The sequence below is a fragment of the Ictalurus furcatus genome, chromosome 2, assembly GCF_023375685.1.
Source record: "Ictalurus furcatus strain D&B chromosome 2, Billie_1.0, whole genome shotgun sequence".
NCBI lineage: Eukaryota > Metazoa > Chordata > Actinopteri > Siluriformes > Ictaluridae > Ictalurus > Ictalurus furcatus.
Window position 1 is genome coordinate 34,972,632 of NC_071256.1, and position 20,598 is coordinate 34,993,229.

At 41.6% G+C, this 20,598-nt stretch overlaps 1 protein-coding gene across 1 annotated transcript; it reads left to right on the plus strand.

Moving 5' to 3' along the window:
- Positions 1 to 245: 245 nt before the first annotated feature.
- On the plus strand, positions 246 to 19,681 carry ppl (periplakin). Its single transcript, XM_053616469.1, has 22 exons — positions 246 to 1,424; positions 5,435 to 5,525; positions 5,946 to 6,100; positions 6,928 to 7,048; positions 7,178 to 7,300; positions 7,524 to 7,565; positions 7,810 to 7,971; positions 8,776 to 8,883; positions 9,344 to 9,439; positions 9,568 to 9,690; positions 9,855 to 10,001; positions 10,277 to 10,428; positions 10,806 to 10,909; positions 11,344 to 11,501; positions 11,867 to 12,045; positions 12,153 to 12,291; positions 12,457 to 12,650; positions 14,904 to 15,054; positions 15,187 to 15,270; positions 15,372 to 15,488; positions 15,852 to 15,944; positions 16,052 to 19,681. The coding sequence occupies exons 1-22, from the start codon at positions 1,366 to 1,368 to the stop codon at positions 18,713 to 18,715; spliced, it is 5,262 nt and encodes a 1,753-aa protein (XP_053472444.1). The 5' UTR covers positions 246 to 1,365; the 3' UTR covers positions 18,716 to 19,681.
- Positions 19,682 to 20,598: the final 917 nt, after the last annotated feature.

Here is a 20,598-nt window from a genome sequence, read left to right on the forward strand (position 1 = left end):
CTTTTGCACGGTGCGGTATATGTGTTTATAAATATGTTATAACATTTGCTAATAGTTTTCCATCACCATGCCATCTTTTGGCTTTGATCAAAATTGAGCTTTTGTGCAAATAATTTAGTGTGATGTCTATATTTTTTTAGAAAACCTAAAACTATTTACCAAAACAACATAGAAATATTCTTATTTAGTTGCCTTGGTTTAATTGCATTGTGTACTTTTATGTACTTTTATAGGGGTTTTTTTTTCTGGAGGATGATTTTCACTGCATTGTGTAATCTCTGTAATCTCTTTTTTTCTGTAATCTCATTGTGTAATCTCGTTTTCATTACGTTCTGTAATTTAAAAAATGTTTCGTTTTTTTTGCTCATTGCATTCTGTATTTTTTCATGAAGCATGATTTTCATTGCTTTGCATAATTGTTGTTGTTTTTTTCTGAAGTATGATTTTTTTTCATTGCATTGTGTCATTTTATGAGAGGGATTTTTCTGGAGTAGGAATGTTCTTGCATTGAGTATAATTTTCATTGCATTGCATATTGCTTCTGGAGTATGATTTTTCATTGCTTTGCATCATTTTACGTTGCTTCTTTCCATGAAGTATGTGCGATTTTATGGGGGTTTTATTTCTAGAGTAGGGATTTAATTGCATTGCATTGCATAATTTTTTGCATAATAATGTTTTTTTGTTTGTTTGTTTGTTTGTTTTTTAACCCCCTGGAGTAAGATTTCAATCCATTCTGTAGTTTTATGTTTGTTTGTTGGTTGTTGTTTTTTTTCTGATTTTCATTGCATTGTATATTTTTTTTTCTAGAGTATAATTTTCATTGCTTTGCATAAGTTTATGTTGTTTTTTTTTTTTCCATGAAATATGATTTTCATTACCCACTGGTGTTAGATTTCAATGCATTCTATAGTTTTATGTTTGTTTGTTGGTTGGTTGGTTTGCTGTTTATTCTGATTTTCATTGCATTGTTGTTGTTGTTGTTGTTGTTGTTGTTGTTGTTTCTGGAGTAGGATTTTACCATTGCATTGTAGATTTTTTGTCTCACTTTTTGGTTTACCCTGATGCCTAGTGTGCACGAAACCCCGCCCACTCTACTACCACTGAGACCCGCCCACATAGGTGGGCGTTTCCCTGTGCACTGTAAAACAGCCCCAGTGCAGGTGTGTGTGTGTGTGAGAGAGAGACAGACAGCTGCAGGTGTTGGCTGGAACAGAGCAGCTGTGAGCTCTGGCTTTGCGTGTGTAAGAGTTTTTACCTGGCGACGGCATCCTTCAGTGTGTGTAGAGAAACTTTCAACTTTAAACAGAACAGCACCCTAAAGGGCGGATTTTTACTCATACAAGTGCTGGGAAATCTGTCAGAATGTTCAAGAGGAAGACCGCGAAGTCCAGCGTGACCCCCTCATCCACGTCCACTAAAAAGTGAGCAAGATATATTATTACTATTTTATTTAAAGCGTGTTTGTTCTGAGCTTTCGTCGACATTTTGGTCATTATTGTGTGTTGAGGGCTTCATTTGTTTATTTATTTGTGTGTGTGTGTGTGTGTGTGTGTGTGGGCTCGTGCCCCGCCCTTTATTTAAAGCCTACATTCACCATCCTTCCTCACTATACATTATTCTGTCAGCTTCGACTGCCATAGTGTACGTTTTATTTAGAAAAGTAAGCGAAAAAAAACGGTTTTAGAGGTCAAAATGGCTGCACGAGCACTTTCTGAACAGCCAAACAGGCGTGTGTTGCTTGCCTTGATGTGAATTTGCTCCGCGCGCGAGCACGAATTTTCAAATATTTAAAATAACGGCTTTTTATTTATTATTTATTTATTTATTTTTAAATGCTAACTGTCAACTATCAACCGACTGATTATCTGACATTTAGCTAGGCTTTAAGCCTAAGGTGTGATATTTGTATATAAATATCACACCTTAGGCTTAAGGATAAACTTCTTTCTGATGATAAAAAGCTAAAAAAAAAAAAAAAAATGCTTGCTAGAGACACCCTCAGGAGCACAAAATCCTGTCATGAATTCTAGAAAAGCTCCACCACATACACCTTTTCAGGTAAAATATACACACTAAAGGTTGGGGAAAAAATAATAATAATTTCCCTTAATAGTACCACACTAGTGACTTTATTTCTGAGAATAAACCTAGAAAGGTAAATGTGGTGTAAAGGTGAAGCTTTAAAGGAACTTCAGTGGTCCTATAATGTACCCTAAAAGTATAAAGATGCATACTAAAGGTACAAAACATGCCCCCCCCCATTAATAATGGCACCCTTACAACCAAGAAAATGCAGTTTGGTACATTTATTTTCCCAGAATGTACCTCCGAAGGTGCATGCGGTGTACCTTTTTAATCAGTGCTTTAAAGGTACATCAGTGGTTTTTAAGGTCGTATAATGTACCTTAGAGGTATAAAGATGAATACTTATTGTACAAATCATGCTCCCTTGATGATACCACCCCAACTACAATGAAAACGTCCTGTTTGGTAGGCTACATTTATTTTATTCGTAAGGATGTACCTGGGAAGGTGTATGTGGTGTACCTTTAATGAAAGTTTTAAAGGGATGTCACTGGTGTTTACGGTCCAATTAAGTACCCTAAAAGTATAAAGATGCATACTAGTGGTACAAACATGTCCCCTGGATGAGAGAAAATGCAGGTTGGTACCTTTATTTTTGTGGTGTGGCTTTTTAATGAATGTTTTAAAGGTACGTCAGGGGTTTTTAAGGTCCGGTTATGTATGTTAAAGATACAAGTAGTGTGTGAATGTTCAGGAAATAGTTTCGTTAAATAGACAGTGGAGGTTTGCTACTGTGACACATTTTAATCTGGGTGTATTCATTAAGCCAACTGAAAATGAAATGACTAATTAAAACAGGCGTGCTAAGAGGAGGTGTCCGATACGACGGCGTTTCAGGTCGTTTCACAACTGTGCTTGGATTGAATGGCATTTCAAGGTGTGTGGATGTTTGACATGAATGTCATTTCTATACATGAGTGTTTACCTGGTTGGGAGGTGAGGTGGAATTCGAACAATGTCTGCTTTCCATGCCCTTCCCATCGCACCTTACCCCGAGTTGCTCTTCTTGTTTAAGACCTTGAGGTGTCTCTTTGTTTTTCAGTGGCCTGATTTTCTAGTTCCTGGGCTGGAAGGTCCAAGAAACAGTTCAAGTTCAGACAAGTAGCCTGGATGGGAGATTTGAGTTTAGCCTTGAGCATTCGCACTGCTTTTTGCATGCATGCAAAATGGCTTTTTATGAACTCTCAATGGGGTATTCGGTATATTTAGGCTTAGTAAAGACATTGTTGTGTTTCTAGTGAAGTTATGAATTAGAAACTGCTCTCGTGTTTGTACTGGATGTGCTTCAGCTCCGTGGGATGTGTGTTGTATTGTTAACGCCCACGTCAAAAACTTGTGTATGGCGTCCCATCCCACATGTGAATCAGATCAGTTGAACGTTGGACCTTATTTCCCGAATGAGACACACAAGAAAGGCCCGGCTCTCGCATGAGTCATGGTCAGCCGCAAAACTACAACCCATAATGCTCTCCGCATGCCAAGCCTCCACAGAGTTCTCTGGTGATTTCTTTTTTTTTAAAGGACGTGCCCAGCAGGGATGTGGCTTGGGTATTTTGTTGAGATTGTTGTATTTGAAACAGATGTCAGAGAAAGGAAAATTTTCAGTTGCATAGCTTTCTGTCTAGGTCATCCATGAAAGTCGCACCCGATGTTGTCGAGTGGTGAAAAACCTCACAAACTCTCTGAATGCATTCTAACGAGGTTCATTTAGGTACGGTGGTCATAATCTGCAGAACAAAATATAGGCCTATGTATCTTTCGATTCCACAGCATTTCTTCACTTTTCGATGTAAAGTTTGCCGAACTAATCTTGAGCAAATCTTCACCAATCCAAATGCTGGTGTTGCTTTTATTAGAACTAGGTGTTCAGGCTTGGCTGGTCCAAGGAACAAACAAAACCTAGCCTTCTGTGCTAACATTGTGAGTTCAAATATTCTGCAACGTCCTTCAAGTAGTTGACAGCTAAGAGCATTTCTCAAGAGCTGACTGTTAGCAATACTGAGACTTGAACTCTTACCCTTCTCGCCAAAAATCCCAGAACCTGAGCCACCACTGTGTGTTTATCCAAGAAACATGCGGTGTGGCAACAAATGACCGTGACCTCTCCCACTGATACTGCACCAACTCCCTGTATATCTGAACAACAGCAACATGCTGTGAAAGAAAGGAGACATGTCCTCAGCAGAAAGCTCTGATTTCTCTGGAAGTGATTATCCAAACATGGGATTGCGTAACTATCACAGAATGATTAAAACCCATTCATTACATCATGTGAACTAATGAGTGTTTTGAAATGAGTGTTCTCCAGAAACGTGCACAGCCAGATTTCTTATCCTAGCTCCGTGTAATCATGCTGCATTGTATGATGTCAATAATCACCAGTTATGAGGACATTCTGCCTGAAGCGCACTTCTGTTTGCAGATATGCACGCTGATGATAAGCTCGTGTAGGCAGCGAGACACTTTGCAAGTCAAAATGATTTCAGATTGTCTTGTCGATAAAGCTCCGCCCCCACACCCCCTTGTTAGACCATTATAATTCCGATGCACGCTGAGGAGTTGTGAATTCTTTGTTGTTGTGGTGTATTTTTCTTTTACAGAGATTTAGTATACGTTTTAGTTTCTCTCGGCTTCGTTTAGTTACATTCTCTCTCCGCTAAAACCTGTGGGAATTAATCCGGTCTATCCTGTTCATGTATGAAAAACCCGCATTGTTGTGTTTTGCGATCTCACTTTCCCCCGTCACCTTAAAGTCATTGAAACTCAAAGCTCAGGGAAATGAAGGCTTATCTCCAAGTATTAAAGAACTACAGTCCGTGCACTAGAAATCGGATGAGTGTAAAATTGTGCAGGTTTCACCCTCCAGGTAAATGTGGTGTTCGCTTCTTTTTTTTCCTCATGTTAGTTCATGCCCAGCTGTGCAAAGTAGCTGCATATTAGACACTTGTTACCACTCTAAAGATTTCCCTGTAGCGTAACACACTCCAATACCTGGTTTTGTGCATGAAAAAAGGTGTGGCAGTTGACTTTAGGAGCCGGTCATGTTCCCGGTGTGGTCTGATTCTGTTTCCTGTGTGTTCTGAGAATGAGGAGTGTTTGTGCATGCAGCACGATTCCTTTAAAAAAAATAATAAATGCAGGTGTGGACTCGTTTTAGCCGACAGGTGAGCAGACAGAGAGTGGGTTCTGTGTCGTCTTCCTGCATTACATTAGCTGTCTATGAAGGCCAGTAATGTTGAGATCAGGCCCTGATTATATATATATATATATATATATATAAATGATTTCACTTGCTAGTTTGTCGCTTTATTCTGTTTGTAGACTAAAACCTTTCTGTGTACCTCAGGGTGGATCTGACCACTCTGATCGAGAAGCTGCAGAAGAATGCTGACAAGGTGGAGAAGAACATCTTGGAGACGGAGCAGAATCTCAACAAGGTGACGCTTGAGTGACAACACAGCCTTAATATATTAATAATAAATATAAATAATGCAGATACACTGTGATTTAGAAAGGTACTGTGCATATTTGGTGCCAGAGATCTAAACAATGTAATCGTACCCTCGAAATGGTCTTCAAAGTCCAGCCATGTACTTTAAAATAAATAAATAAATAAATAAATAAATAAAAATTCTAAAGTTATACTACATTCTCTAGGTCCTTTAACTAAATGTACAGAACAAGACATGTACGAGACATGACGTTTGTCTGAGATCGTACCAGCTAACCACAGGAATTAGAACGTTATGCTAATATTTTCCTCTGGGTTTGATTCAGTGTCAGTCAGTGTTAGCATCAATCCAAAGTGAAAGTTCCATCTAACCGTATGACTTTCTCGACGACTTTTTTATTACCAGGACGTGCTCAAGATCAACGAGGGCAAGCCACCGCTATATCAGGATTCCACCAACAAGGCCATCGAGAACTCGCTGTACTTGCTAAACGGTCTGGATGAAGACGCAGCCGAAGCCAAGCGCCTGCAGCACCCGCAGGCCGAGATGATCGAGCACGAGTGAGTAGACGCGACGGAAACGCGCCGATCAGAGAGAGCTTAAGCATGTGCTTAATGTTACAGTAAAGTCGTTAGGCCGGTAGACCGGCGATTTAACATCCACGTCAATCTAGATCCACCTATATTATAAGTTCTTAAACATAACAACATCTTAAATGAGCAAGGACTCAAATACATAGAGAAAGCGGTTTATTTGCTGTCGTAACTGTTACATATAAGTGTAATCGACTAGCAAAATTTGTTTTAGCCCAACACACTGTGTTCAAATGCAGGGTGATAATCATAAGTCCCCCCCCCAAAACCAGTGTAACTGATCAGACCATGTTTTACACACCCAGTGTCGCTGTGAACAATCGTGGCTCCATTTCGGAAAGGATTTACGTCGGTTAGGATTTCAGTGTGACCAATTCAAGCTCCTACGTAAAAAAGGATAAAATAAAATAATGAAGAAACGATTGCAAGTAGTTTGAGAACTTGTGCCCATTCCTATTCATTATTAACCTCTGAGAGTCAACCGATGGCCAGTCCATCTCACTTTTTATTTTTTAACATCTATAAAGATTTCAGTCATAACTTGAACATCTGTATCCTTATTAGAAACTGAAACTGGGATTCTGTAGCCTATCTGATATAGCAGTAATTCCAGTAGTGGTCAGAGGAGGATGGGCTTCCCCTGCTGACACTTGGATCATCTTAAAGTTTCACATTTCCACCATCACCGTCTTGGCATTAAGACATTGATGTTTGCATCAGTTTTTTAGATAGAATAGGATATGGACCAATACGCAATGTAGACTAATCACATTTTTATTGATATTTTTGTTAAGTATGATGCAGCTGCGTGAGCGTGTGAAGAAGCTGCGGAATGATCACAACCACATTTACCACCTGACACGATCCGAAGGGGTTCCCAGCGTCGACTGGGGCAAGATCATCGATGAGAAAACGGTGAGTAACCAAGACTATCTCCTTCAGTCTTTCTCTCTCTCTCTATTTGCATCTCTTGTTTTGGAAATCAAGTCATTTACCAACAGAAAGCCAACTATTAATCTGGAAGGGTGTGTTGTGTTTATACAGGCAAATCTCAACAACAAAGGATTTGGACAAGACCTGCCCACTGTTGAGAATGAAGTGGAAGAGCACAATATCTTTCACAGTGAAGTGGAGGCCTTGGCTCCTTACATCGGTCAGGGAGACAAGGTGATTTAGCTGCATCGCTAATTTGCTAGCATCTCGTGTTATATTATCATTAGCCTAGCCTTGTATTCATGTATTCGAGTTGTGTTCCAAAGCTGCTGCTTCTTCTTTATTACACAACCATAAACATGTCCGATTGTTAATATTTAACTAGATACCTCGAATGCAGGTTTGAAACACTAGAGAACGGTGTATGACTCATCTGACTCTCCCGTTTGTGTTGCAGAACTACGTTGGTGGGCTGCAGCTAAAATACAACAAGCTCCTGGTAAAACTCCGCTGTTCCCTTTCATTACCTTTCTGCTGTTGGATTTAATGTTGGATTTAAGCAAGCTCCCCTCCTTTTAGCTGTCATGAAACGAAAAGCTCTGTGAGCTCTGTGGATTTGAATAGGAAGTTAATCTGTGTTTGGAGGATGTGTTAAAAATTTGCCTTTCATCTTTACCCATTCAAAGCTCCATTGTACATTTTGTGTATTTATTTTGTATTTTTTGCATGTAATTCACACCCAGGCAAGCTCCACGGCTCGTCAGAAGAACCTGCTCAGTCTGAGAGACTACATGCAGCGCTGCACCAACGAGCTCTACTGGCTGGACCAGCAGGCTGATGAACGCATCATGTACGACTGGAGCGATGCCAACCTTGACTACCCGGCTCGCAAGAGGCAGTACGAGGTAACCGCCCTCGCCAAATGTGTCTCAGAGAGCTGTAACTAAATGAACACGTCTCAGAATCATACATCACCCCTGCACATGACATGCGGGTCATAAAAAAAAAAAAAAAACAATATACTCTACAGTGGCCTAGAATTGAGAATTCGTTCCCACGGCTTGTTAATACGTGAGCACATTGTATTCGTTCGTTCCCTTGTTTTAGGTAAATCATGGCCACGATTTACCAGTTCGTGCCTGCAGTCTCATAAATCCGTCGTCCTTTCACTGTGTAGTGATGAAGGAAATCTATGGCTGCTGTTATGGACAGTGTACTACACAAAGGTGTTTTAATTTATGCTATGTTAAACATAGTCTCAAAATTCTGTTTAGCAAACTGATAAGGAGGTTCATCAACACGCATAAAGCAAGGCTTCAAGGGGGAGCGGACTGTAACGGGGAAGTAGCCTGTTTCACAAGGAGAGGGCAAGAGTATAAACGAATGAAAGAACATATTTACATAACGAATGAATAAAATGTGGCGGCTGCGATTTATTTATTTGTTTGTTTGTTTATTTATTTATTTATAACCTGCATGTCATGTGCTGTCATAGCAACTTTAATAAAAATGAAAACAAACCTCGTTCATTCATTCAAGTTCATTTCCCTGAAACCGTCATGTATTTGCATGCTTTCATTCTTTACTTCCTTTTTTCCATGAAATGCGTCTATGGTAAAAGTCCTTCTTCCATTAGGTAAATCCGCTACAATACAACTTAACTCATTACTAACAGTCCCTTTTTTTTCCACCTTATTCCACGTCTGTAGAACTTCATCAGTAAGTGTCTGGAATCCAAGGAAGGGACAGTCACTAAACTGAGTGACGATGGGGAGAAACTCATCGCCCAGGGACACCCAGGAAAGAACGTCATCGAGGTACAGTCAGATTATTATTATTATTATTATTATTATTATTATATTTATTTATAAATTTTTACCAAATTTTGTAAGCTTGTAAGTTGAAATTTAAAACGATGTAAAGCAGGGCTAGGCAATATGATGATATAATATAAATAACGTGATCATTTTCGCCAGAATGTACCATCTGCGTTCTGAGATATTGTGAATATTGTCTATAATATATAATCGTATCTTTATAACATTTTTCATTTTTTTTTTAATCGTAATTGGAAGCAGATAGGGTTGAAATTGTTTTTACCGCATCTTTAAAATAGTACTTTTTTAAAAAAAAATGTTATTTCTGTAGGCATTTTTTTTAAAAATTTGCAATTTCCTGTATTGTTGAAAATCTCAGTGATATCGTCCAGGCCTAATGTAAAGCGTACATATTTAGAAATCCACTTACTTATTGTTTTGTCGTGTGTTTCGTCTCCAGGCGCACATGGATGCTGTCCATGCAGACTGGAAGGAATATCTCAACCTGCTCATCTGTGAAGAGAATCACCTCAAGCACATGGATGACTACCACAAGGTGGGGAAAAGGCTAATTAATAGTGCGCTTGCTTTAAGAGCCGTACGGACACGAAGTCACGGCGGTAAGGATGATTCGATAACGCCACGTGTCAGAGTTTTAAACGGATCGTTTTCTGCCGTGCGCAGTTTCAGAAGGAAGCCAGAGACACTCAGGACTTGCTGAAGCGCCTGGATACGGAAATCAACCAGAAGTACAACCCTGACTTTAAAGACCAGTACCAGTTGGATGGCTTGCTCACAGACCTGAATGTAAATATAGTCATTTCAGCATTTATTAATCATATTTGTTTTGGGTTGTTTTTTTTTTTGTAGAGGGCGTGTGTGCATAAGTGTGTGAGCACGTGAGTGAGCGTACGGACGTTTTCAGAGCGATCAGGTGGAGAGTCTCAAAACAGCTGTGTTTATTTGTACAGGACCAAGCGAAGGCCATGGATCACTTTGATGAGCGCGTGAAAGCTCTCCAGGACCGCAGCCTTCAGGTTCTGCCCTTGAAGTACCGCAGGAGTCCACCACAAAAGCTTCTTCCCATCGAGGCGTTGTGCGACTATGACACAGACGAGGTATTAAACACTAGTCCTCCTCGAGCCGTCTCTAATGCCTCTTATCGACAATTATTGGAAGATAGTAATGGAAAACGAGTGACACAAACACTTTTTTCCCTCTGCTCTCAGAGTAGAGCTGTTTAGTTTACCGGATTTAAACCCCGTCTGGTTAAGCAGCGAGACTCGTATAAATCTCAGATTTTGCTGAGAATTTAGCAGCGCGTTTTTAGCAAAACATATCAGGATTCCTTTTAAGCTCCGTCTGATTGTTTGTTTATTTGTGGAACGCACAGGGTCAGATTCAGCGAGGAGGACGCTACACGCTGCTCAGGAACAACGGCGCCAAATGGGACGTGAAAGACTCGGCCGGCCGCACCCTGGCAGCCCCTGGCGTGTGTTTCATCATTCCACCGACTGACCCAGACTCTGTCGCCATCGCCGATAAGTGAGTATTCCTCTTCCTGTGTAGCCCTGTGGACAGACAGCTATAATATGTCTCACGTCCTAAAGGGCTTTGAATGTTAATCCAAAATTGAAATGTACGCAATGTTTGCGTTATTTTATGCACAAAGGAGAACGTACGAATGAACAAGTGCTACGGAAAATGGATGGCTGGATAACGAACAGTAGTATAAAACATCAGGGAGAATCCATAATTACAGATTTAATCATGAAACCTTTTAATATCATGCGCATAACTTCTAAAGTGCCAGTTCAATCGCCATTTTATTTCCTCTCCATGCCTACGTATAAGTATGGTTTTTTAATTTTTTTTAAAGAGTTTTAGGATGGACAGTATTTCTTTCTTTTGTCATGATACAGTCTCGTGAGCCAGCAGAAGGCCAACAAGCAGAAGGTTGCGAGCAGCAAAGCGGCGCTGCAGAACCGACTGGCCAACCTGAAGAAGGACAGCACGAGTGGACAAGGTGTGTTCCTGGGATTCATTCAGACACAGCGTTAACTCCAATGTCACGGCATTAAAACAGGCTTCTGTTGTGTGTTTTTCATCTATACATACTGAAACACAAGTAACAGGGCTACGTACTGGGAAAAACATCAATCAGTAATGCATTTTTGAAAAAGCACTATTTAGAATGATTGTTTTTAGGAGAATTCACTTCCACTCATTTTAAAAGAAACTCGACCCGTTTATGACCTAATATTGTGTATAAACAGCGACAGGACGAAACACATAACCGTGACAGACTACAACAGGATAGCGTCTTATCAGGATTTGTTGTGAATAAGGATTTAAATAGATCTCTCTGTCTCTTGCTCGCACACTTTTCGCTTCATACCTTCAAGTTGTTCTAACGGGATGTGAAGTTATTAAGCTGATTTCCTCGCACCTGAATCACAGATAAGCAGGAGCTGCAGTGCCGCCAGCTGATGGCCGGACTGGATAAAGTGGTGAACGACCTAGATAAGCAGGAGAAGGCCATTTATTCCCAAGTGCGCCCCCCTCTGGAGCAGAGCCGCCCCGTACAGGACAGCGCTGACAGGCTGCAGAACATGAGGGTAAGAAATGCGGCATTAAAATTACAAAATTAAAAATGAACTGAAATGTCACTATGTTCTTGTGAAACATAATATTTCAAGTTTGGTATTATTTATTTATTTATTGAATTATTTCACAATATACTGACTCATATATTTATTGCTGCATTTATCCATCATGATGCTTATAATCATAGGCATTCAGTTCGAAATAAAATGGCATTCCGTACTTACATCACGGAGACACTGAGCTGTTGCAGTGTATCGTGGGAGTTCATGTGTTTCTCAGGAACTTCTCAGTAAATCTAAAGCAGTGACTTCGTCCAGTCTGCGCATTCAGATCGATTCAGCCGAAAAACCATTAACGTCAACTCGTTTATTTTTAGGACATCGCCTCCATCGTCCGTAAGATCGAGCCAGAGAAGACCGCCAAAGTTCGTGAGGCTGAGACTTTCCTCAAATCCAACCCCAAGTGTGCCAGCGCTCCACAGCTCTCCTCCAAGGTCGACACGACTCTCAACAAATACGACAAGGTCGATCAGCTGCTGAAGTGTTCGAATGATAGGTATGTGCCGTGTTTTTGTTTGTTTGTTTGTTTGTTTGTTTGTTTGTTTTGTGCATACACATACGAGAAACGAAGAGTAAAATGTTCTTCCTCGTTTATTTCTGTAGACTTCAGAACTCCAACAAACTGGAGAGCTCGATACAGAGCTGCAAAAACCTGCTGACACCCTACGAGAACAGGCTGGCCAGAGAAGAAATCGCTCCCTCTGACCCGACCTCTCTGGACAAGGCTCTGCGCGAGCTAACTGTAAGACACTGCGGACACACATCTCCACTTCTGCAGAAACTTGCGTCTGTAAAGCTCGGTTTAATGAAAATCCAAACGGAAATAATTATAAGCCACGTAGCACAATATTATACATCGTCCTGAATGATTTCTTAAGCTGTATGATTTATATTCGGTCCGACACAGGACATGAGCTCGGAGCTGAGGGTGAAGAAAACCATCATCCCAGACATGGAGAGTAATCTGAGGAGCTCTAAACTCAGCTGCGATAACATGGTGAACAGAGTGCAGGAGCACTGCCCTGACATCGACCGGCAGGAAGCAGACGTTCAAAAGCTTTCCAAACGCTATGACAATCTTCTCAGGCAGATCGACACCAGGTATGTTTTTCACATTTATTCGTTACTTAAAAACCATCAGTATGCAACGCAGAAAAAAAAAAAAAGGCTTTTAATTGACACCTGACACCTGAATTGAAAATACACAACCACCATCCACTTTATTAGGGACACCTGAATTGAAAATACACACCCACCATCCACTTTATTAGGGACACCTGGACACCTGAATTGAAAATACACAACCACCATCCACTTTATTAGGGACACCTGAATTGAAAATACACACCCACCATCCACTTTATTAGGGACACCTGGACACCTGAATTGAAAATACACACCCAGCATCCACTTTATTAGGGACACCTGGACACCTGAATTGAAAATACACACCCAGCATCCACTTTATTAGGGACACGTGGACACCTGAATTGAAAATACACACCCACCATCCACTTTATTAGGGACACCTGAATTGAAAATACACACCCACCATCCACTTTATTAGGGACACCTGGACACCTGAATTGAAAATACACACCCAGCATCCACTTTATTAGGGACACCTGGACACCTGAATTGAAAATACACACCCAGCATCCACTTTATTAGGGACACCTGGACACCTGAATTGAAAATACACACCCAGCATCCACTTTATTAGGAACACGTGGACACCTGAATTGAAAATACACACCCACCATCCACTTTATTAGGGACACCTGGACACCTGAATTGAAAAGACACACCCACCGTCCACTTTATTAGGGACACCTGGACACTTGAATTGAAAAGACACACCCACCATCCACTTTATTAGGGACACCTGGACACCTGAATTGAAAAGACACACCCACCGTCCACTTTATTAGGAACACCTGGACACCTGAATTGAAAATACACACCCACCATCCACTTTATTAGGAACACCTGGACACCTAAATTGAAAAGACACACCCACCATCCACTTTATTAGGGACACCTGGACACCTGACACCTGAATTGAAAAGACACACCCACCATCCACTTTATTAGGAACACCTGGACACCTGAATTGAAAAGACACACCCACCATCCACTTTATTAGGAACACCTGGACACCTGAATTGAAAAGACACACCCACCATCCACTTTATTAGGGACACCTGGACATCTGACACCTGAATTGAAAAGACACACCCACCATCCACTTTATTAGGAACACCTGGACACCTGAATTGAAAAGACACACCCACCATCCACTTTATTAGGGACACCTGGACATCTGACACCTGAATTGAAAAGACACACCCACCATCCACTTTATTAGGAACACCTGGACACCTGAATTGAAAAGACACACCCACCATCCACTTTATTAGGAACACGTGGACACCTGAATTGAAAAGACACACCCACCATCCACTTTATTAGGGACACCTGGACATCTGACACCTGAATTGAAAAGACACACCCACCATCCACTTTATTAGGGACACCTGGACATCTGACACCTGAATTGAAAAGATACACCCTCCATCCACTTTATTAGGAACACGTGGACACCTGAATTGAAAAGACACACCCACCATCCACTTTATTAGGAACACCTGGACACCTGAATTGAAAAGACACACCCACCATCCACTTTATTAGGGACACCTGTCCAGGTGTCCCTAATAAAGGTTCCTAATAAGGTGTGCAGGACACCTGTCCAGGTTTAAATTTTTTTCCTCAACAAAGTTCTTTTCTGAAAGGTTAGCTCTTTTTTTTCTTTTCTTCTTTTTTTTTTTACTTTGAAGACTCTTACTAAAACACAGTCCGCTCTGCTTTCTAAAAGCACCTGCCTTGCATCCACTTTACGCATAAAATGTGTGTTGCTGGTTGAGAAATTTTACATTATTTTTCATTTTTTTCATTACTGATTGATTGATTTCTTATTTATTATATATCATTATTTAGGTTGAATCATAATTAAATCAGCATCATCATCATCAGTTATTGATTTAACTGTTTGAAGCCGTGTAACCAATAGTACAAGTGTGTTTCTTGTATGGAAATATGACACATGTATCTTTTAACTTACTGCTTACTGTATAAGAGGAGCATGTTTAAGGGAAAGCTGTCCATGATGCACTTGTACCCTAGGCCTTTTTGTCTGAGCCATATTGTTTGAAGGCTGCTATTAGCTTTAAAAAAAAAGAAAAAAATCCAACTCAAAATCATAAACGTTCCAGTTTCAGAAGATACACTTAGGCACATTTATCGTGCGAGCTCAATGTACTGTACAAATTTTGAAATGATTTTGTCGTCCAGGTCACAGAGTCTGCAGAGAGCTAAAACGTCCTACAGCAATTACCGTAATGATTACGACAACCTGAACAGCTGGCTGTCCCGTGTGCCGAACTACGAGGCCCACGAGACCGACACAGTCCAGCAGGTGGATGGAAAACTGAAAAACCAAAGAGTAAGTCCACTCTAATGACATCACCGCTTACAGTATACGTGCATATTTTATTTCTCTACTAATGCACATATTGTTTTAATGTTTTCGGCGAGCAAGTGTGACGGACCAATTTATTTTCCTTCTCATTCGTAGAATCTGCTCTCCGAAATCGCAAGGAAGGAATCGGACTTAAACAACGTCTCGAGGAACGCGCAGCTCTACCAGCAGTCGGTCAAGGTGCGAAGCGATGTGGCGAAATCGCACAGAATCGTCTTTCGTAGTTTAAACAAGCTAGCTTGGTGACACCTCGACGTGTTCCTCTTTGTGGCTCTGTGCAGGATTACGAGAACGAAGCCGAGAGGTTCAGGTCTATTCTCGACCTTGAAGATGGCCTGGTCTCGCAAACGTACAAGAGGAGCCGACTGGAATCTCCTGCACTGAAAGTCAAGGGAGAGGTAAAATGATAATATTCTAACTATATAGTATATTCTTTTCCGTGGGATCATATACCGGATGAGACAAAGAACAATAGAGATAGTAAAAATAAAATTTGCAACTTCTCCATGACAACTGAGAAGTGTTTGTGAGACACGATGTATATTTGTCTCACGGTTAACGCTAGCATTGTTTCCGAGAGTTAAAGCTTAACCGCCTGTAATAAAGCATCATTTAGAGTTCTAATAGTAACTGAAAACTCCAAGTGAACTTGGTGGAATTTGGTAGAAACCATGTTTAATAATATTCCTTCTTTAATTGCCATTTTGAACCTTTATTTTGTCGTCTTTTTAAAAAAAAATTTAAACCAATGTATTAAACAGGAAGCAGCCATCGAGGCCAAATTCACAGAGGTCAATGCTGTGCACAAACAACGATTACAGAACCTTGAGTTTGCACAAAGTCTTCTCAATCAGGTACGGTATAACATCCACCAAAACACTGCAGTACAGCGTGCAGATTAAAATTTTTCCCATGTCTTTTGGCTTGTTAAGTGATTATTTGTGAATTTATCGTTGAACAGCAAGCAGAAGTGCAAGTCATCCAGCAGAACGTTCAGTCCGTGAAATCTTCTGCGTCGGGAGATGATACCTGGAGAATTAAGAATCAGCTGGAGGAAGAGGTCCTGAGACGGCAGCAGCTTGAAAAGGAAATCAAAACGATTCAGACCGACATCTATGTGCTGGAAGGACAAAAACCACAGGATACGATTGTCAAGAAGGAGCTGATCAAGAAGGTCCCTGATCCTCAGCTAGACGAAGAAATGAGCAGGGTCCAACAGAGGCTCTCGGACGAACGCAGGACCACTCGCATCCTCGAAGGCGAACTGGACACGCTCCGCTTGAAGCTACGCGGCATCGAGACAGAAATGAAGGAAGGTGCTCAGCAGTACACGGTCAAAGAGGTACTACGCATCGAAAGGGACCGAGGACAGGAGGAGGAAGTACGGCGGCTAAGAGAAGAGCTGGAGGAGCTCAAGAGACAAAAGCTAATCAAGGACACCGATATCATTCAGATCCAGAAGCATATCACCGTCCTGGCTGCTGAGAAAAACAAGGAGCAGGAAGTCATCAAGGAAGAAGAAGTCATAAAGGTGCAAAACGATCCTCAGCTGGAGTCCGAGTACAGATTGCTCATGGAGAGAAAGCAGAAAGAAATCGACAACCGAAAACAACTAGAAGACGAGCTCCGTTTCCTGCAAGAAAAACTCAAGCGTCTGGAGAAGGAAAAGTCCATGGCTGAGGAGAAGATCTCCATCCGAGAGGTTCTCAAGGTTGAAAAAGATATTGCTTTGGAGAGGGAGGTTGAGAACCTGAGACAGCAGCTCAGGGAAGAACAGTCAAAGCGCATGTCTGCTCAGAGAGAGAGAGCCGACTTTCAGCGAAAGATCACAAGCCTCGAGGAGGAGAAGTCCAAGGTCATCATTCAGGAAAAAATGCGCGAGATCGTCAGGCCTGATCCCAAGGCAGAGGCAGAAGTCGCCAATCTCAGGCTCGAACTTGTAGAAGTACAGAGAAGAGCCAGAGACACTGAGCTTCAGCTGAAGTCCACTCAGGAGGAGCTGGTGGTGCTGCGGAACAGAGGCCCACAAGTCGAAACCAAAGAAATCATCAAAGAGGTTATCAAGTACAAGATCGATCCAGAAACCGAAAGAGAGCTGGAGAGACTCCGAAATGAAATCGTGGACAAGACGCACATGACTGAGAAGTTTGAAATCGAGATTACCCAACTGAGGCATGAGATTCAGAGGTGGAAAGACACCAAACCCCAGGTGCAGACCAAAGAGGTGGTTAACGAAGTCCTTCAGTACAGAGAGGACCCTAAAACCAAAGAAGAAATCGAGACCCTCAAGAAGAGGCTGGCCGAGGAGCAGAGGAAACGCTTGGAGCTAGAGAGAGAGAGAAGTACCACTGAAGAGAAGATCAGGGTCAAGAAGATCGACTTGTCACAGGTCCGAGAGAAGGTTGTGCAGCAAGAAGTGGTGAAGGTGGAAGAAGACCCAGTGCTGAAGTCTGAATGCCTGAACTTCACTCAGAAAATCAATAATGAGTTGAAACAGAGGGAACTCCTGAAAGATGAGTTGGCCAGGCTGCATCGTCAGAAGGCTGATCTGGATCTCCAGCTGGAGGAGCTTGAACGTGAGCGCAGAGCCCGACGGGAAGCCGAGCTTGAAATTCAGAGATTGAGAGTCCGGCTTAGCGAGCTCGAGATCAGGGACAGAGAAAACCGAGAGAAGGTTACAGTCAAGCAAAAGGTCGTCCTGCAGCAAGACCCACAGCAAGAGAAAGAGCATTCTATCTTACGCCTTCAGGTCGAGGAAGAGAGGCACAAGCGCCTGCTCCTGGAGAAAGAGTACAACGCTCTGTTGGAGCAACAACGTACGCTGGAGAGAATTGAGGTCCGGGAGAAAGTCGTTTGCACAGAGAAGGTCCAAGTCGAGAAAGATCCAGAGGCCGAGGTTGAGATCGAGAGGCTGAAGAGGAGCCTTGAAGAAGAAACGAAACGCCGACAAGAGCTGGACATCGAGCTCAGCACCTTCACCAGCAGGCTGACCGAAATGGAGTTCACGAACACAAAGTCGTCCAAAGAGCTCGACTACATCCGTGACGAGAGCAGCAGGCTTCTCCAGGAGAACCAACGCCTGCAGAACGAGATCCGAAAACTCCAGGCCGAAATCCAGATCACCTCGAAGGAAACCAGTCAACTGTCCACGCCAATGGACAACAGCAGGAACCTGGAAATACGGCTAACGGCGCTGCAGAAAGAACTCCAAGACCTGAGACGCATCGCAACCGAGAAAGATGAAGAAATCGAAAGGCTACAGAAGAATATGTCTGCCGTTAGGGTGAAGAGAGAGCAGAGAGAAAGCCACCTCCGCCGCTCCATCGTCGTCATCGACCCGGACTCGGGCAAAGAGATGAGGCCCGAGGAGGCGTACAAGCTGGGGCTCATCGACTGGAAGATGTTCGTCAACCTACAGAGTCAGGAATGCGACTGGGAAGAGATCACCGTCAAGGGTCCAAACGGAGAGTCGTCTGTTCTTCACGACAGAAAATCGGGCAAAAAGTTCTCCATCGAGGACGCCCTGCGGTCCGGGAACATCACGAAACGCCAGCTGCAGCAGTACCAGAACAAAGAAATCAGCATCCAGGAGTTTGGTATCCTGGTTTCCGGAAAGAGTTATTAATGCCATGAGAAATCTCTCTGTTTTACGTTTCATCATTTTACTCGGTTAAGTTTTTTCTGATTAAGCACAAGTTCAGTTTTTCCTTAGGCTTTCCGAGTTGGGCTTTCTTAATGCACTGTATATTTATTTACATGTACCTGGGCTGATAGGGAGAATATTACCCAAACCTTCTTCTTCTTCTTCTTCTTCTTCTTCTTCTTCTTCTTCTTCTTCTTGATGGGTAGATATGTTCTGATATAGCAGGGATGAAAGCAAGTTATCTGACTACAGACTTCAGTTTCACACATACCAGAAATATTTGCACTGTTGTTGAAGATGAATTAGCACACTAATGTCGGTTTCCAAAACCAGAGTGTCTAATGTTTCTAAATAAAAAATATATATCTGGGTAAACTGGACAATTGTGTCTGTCCTTCTTTCTCGGTTTCATACGAACTGGGTTATTTTGACGTCCTGAGACTGGAGGGTTGGCCGTGTTAGCTCTGTCCCTGTTGTTTTTTTTTTTTTGCAGATATACACACATTTGCCCTGATTTTATTAGTACTTGTAGCCATTTTGCACTAATGTAGCACCACAGTGGTATTTCCTTGACCCTTCCTGATGAGATCTTACCCGTGGTGTTTCATTAGTTTTATACCCGAGCTACAAGGTTAATCCCTAAGCAATGTATAATATCTTATCCCTCTGTTTTAGAGCATGCGAGACCTAGATCCGATTTCCGCTTGAGCCTCTTAAACACGGCTTAATAATGTCAACGACTACACGTTCAAATGAATGACATTTCCTTGCTACCAAAGAAATAGAGGTACCTGCTGACTTGGACTCGGTCACTGTAATGTGTGTTGTAATGGGTTTCTGTTCAGAAATCACAATCCGGTGAACACTGAATCCTGTTCTGTAGATGAACTGAGACATGGACGTACAGTCTTCCACCCAGAAGTCACAGCAGTACAAACCCTCAAAGATGCTCTCTTAAGGTCATGACACCCAAGAAGAAATGTAGTACAGGAAGTGAAAGCGTACTGCACATTGTATACCATCTACATTTACGCCGGTTCAAAAACGTGACTATAAAAATCATGTTTTCCACCAAAGCAGCAGTCGTCTTAACCTGTCTGAATACTTTATATACTCATTAACATACTACACATGCCATTTCTAATTATGTCGAAGTTTATGGGCTTTTTAATTGAACTGAAAGCCACAATACATATCAAATGTAATAAATATCTATATGTGTGTGAAATGTAAATAAAAACAACGCACTGATTTGCAAATCTCATATGAATAAGAGATATTCACAATCGAACATAGAAATCATCACATGTTTAAACTTGAGGGAATGTACCATTTTAAGGAAAAACATGAAGTAATTTTGAATTTGATGGCCGCAGCACGTCTCAAAAAAGTTGGGACGGGGCAACAAAAGGCTGGAAAAGTAAGTGTTACTAAAAATAAACAGCTGGAGGAACTTTTTGGCAACAGGTCAGTAAGATGATTGGGTATAAAAAGAGTATCTTAGAGTGGCGGAGTCTCTCAGAAGTACAGATGGGATGGAAGCATATGTTGCTCTAAAACCTGGATATACCTTTCAGCATTGATGCTGCCTTTCCAGATGTGCAAGCTGCCCATTCTATTGTGAATAACATATGGGTTTATGAGATTCGCAAATCATTGCGTTCTGTTTTTATTTACATTTTACACTGCATCACAACTTTATTGGAATCGGGGTTGTATTTGTTTACAATAAATCAAGTTTTCTTTTAAGCGTAATTAAAATAAAAGCAATAAAATGATGAGAGAGAAAAAAAACAGAACGAAGAAGTCTACAATATTAAACTTTTTTTTTTAACTTATAATAGTAGTAATTATTTGAGGTCTTT

Coding starts and splice junctions, on each gene's coding strand:
- ppl (XM_053616469.1), top strand. CDS start 1,366: ATGTTCAAGAGGAAGACCGCGAAGTCCAGCGTGACCCCCTCATCCACG. Junction 7,972..8,775: donor CTCGCAAGAGGCAGTACGAG/GTAACCGCCCTC, acceptor CCACGTCTGTAG/AACTTCATCAGTAAGTGTCT. Junction 12,651..14,903: donor CTCAGGCAGATCGACACCAG/GTATGTTTTTCA, acceptor TTTGTCGTCCAG/GTCACAGAGTCTGCAGAGAG.